This window comes from Gadus chalcogrammus, chromosome 15 (assembly GCF_026213295.1).
Source record: "Gadus chalcogrammus isolate NIFS_2021 chromosome 15, NIFS_Gcha_1.0, whole genome shotgun sequence".
In the NCBI taxonomy this organism is placed as follows: domain Eukaryota; kingdom Metazoa; phylum Chordata; class Actinopteri; order Gadiformes; family Gadidae; genus Gadus; species Gadus chalcogrammus.
In genome coordinates, this window is record NC_079426.1 from 1,009,685 (window position 1) to 1,011,132 (window position 1,448).

At 45.6% G+C, this 1,448-nt stretch overlaps 1 protein-coding gene across 1 annotated transcript in view; it reads right to left on the bottom strand.

The window, feature by feature from the left end:
• Nucleotides 1-627, bottom strand: part of drgx (dorsal root ganglia homeobox) — a 5,482-nt gene extending 4,855 nt beyond the window's left edge. The window contains exon 1 of the mRNA XM_056610303.1: nt 570-627. Coding sequence (XP_056466278.1) covers nt 570-627 — 58 coding nt within the window. The remainder of the gene's footprint in view (nt 1-569) is intronic.
• Between the last annotated feature and the right edge of the window lie 821 nt (nt 628-1,448).

Here is a 1,448-nt window from a genome sequence, read left to right on the forward strand (position 1 = left end):
ATATTTATTTGCACTAATCAACATTAGTCTCATATGAATAGTCCCTTCTTATTTGGCTGAAATGAATGGGGGATTGATTTAGATAATAGTCGGTCACGGTGCTCCTCAGACCTAAGAGCCATGACACGTAACATCTGTGCCCGGGACAAAACACCCGTCCCTGCCTCGGGGCCAAACACACAACCTCACACACACTCTCTCTCACACACACCAAATCATGCAAGAAAACATTCGACCTGATGCGATCTGCACATTTCTAGTAAAGGGACTTTAGACCTTTTTAGTCCGAAACAATTTGGGCTGTGGTTCACGTCTATAAATAAGAGAGAGTTGCGACCTGCAAGACTGCAGCCTAACTTTCACACACACATGCACAACTGCACTGTAAAAAATACATATAAGATGTGTTTTAACACACAAAACACATGCTTATAACAGAAACAACGACATTGCAATGAGCCTAGACCAGATTTTCTCCGACCTGGCTTGAAAACTATCAACTAAAGCGGAACAACGAGTAGAGAGAGATGTTATCCAATTACCTCAATTACACAAAAAATATTACTTACATGTATTGGTGCGACAGCACTCTCCGTCAAGTTGGGGGGGACAGTGGAAGTAGAACATGGCTTCACCGTCTGTATTTACAACGAAAAGTTTGAAGAAAGCCCGTGAATAGACTACAGCGGGTGGACAGCAAGGACACAGTAAGACGAGTCAGAACGGCGCATCAGAGTGTTTTCTGATTAAAGAGACCGAACAGGAAGGACGGCTGTACCTCTGCAACAAAACAACTGTCCTTTGTCGTTTACAAGAGGCTACAGAGGGAGCGTGGAGGTCCTGTTCTGGAGAGACCTGCACTTGTACTTCCACTCGTTCTTTGCTCTGTTTGGGAGTGTCTAGTTCTCTCTCTCTATCTCTCTCCCCCTCTCTATCTCTCTCTCCCCTCTCCTCTCTTCTCTCTCCTCATCTCACTCTCCTCTCTCTCTTCCCTCTCCGATCTCATCTACTCTCTATCTCTCTCTCTTATCTCTTCTCTCTCTCGTCTATCTCTATATCTCTCTCTCTTAGACTTGTCAATCACCGCCTCTTCTCTATATGCCTTGTTCTACTCACGCCTCTGTCTCTTATCCTGCCTCTCGCTTCTCTCTCTCCTCACCCCGCTCTTCTTCTCTCTCTCTCTCTCTCTCTCTCTCTCTCTCTCTCTCTCTCTCTCTCTCTCTCTCTCTCTTCTCTCTCTCTCTCGCTCATGTCCAGATGTCTCTATAACTGTATAACTGTCTACAATGTTAAGGCTTTCAGCTCGTGCCGCAAAATCTCACGTCTAATTGGTCCTAATCGGATTATCATGGCTTTGTCTCTGTCACCCCAACCCCCTGGTCCGTATACGTGTGTGTGAGTGTGTGTTCATGTGTGTGTGTGTGTGTGTGTGTGTGTGTGTGTGTGTG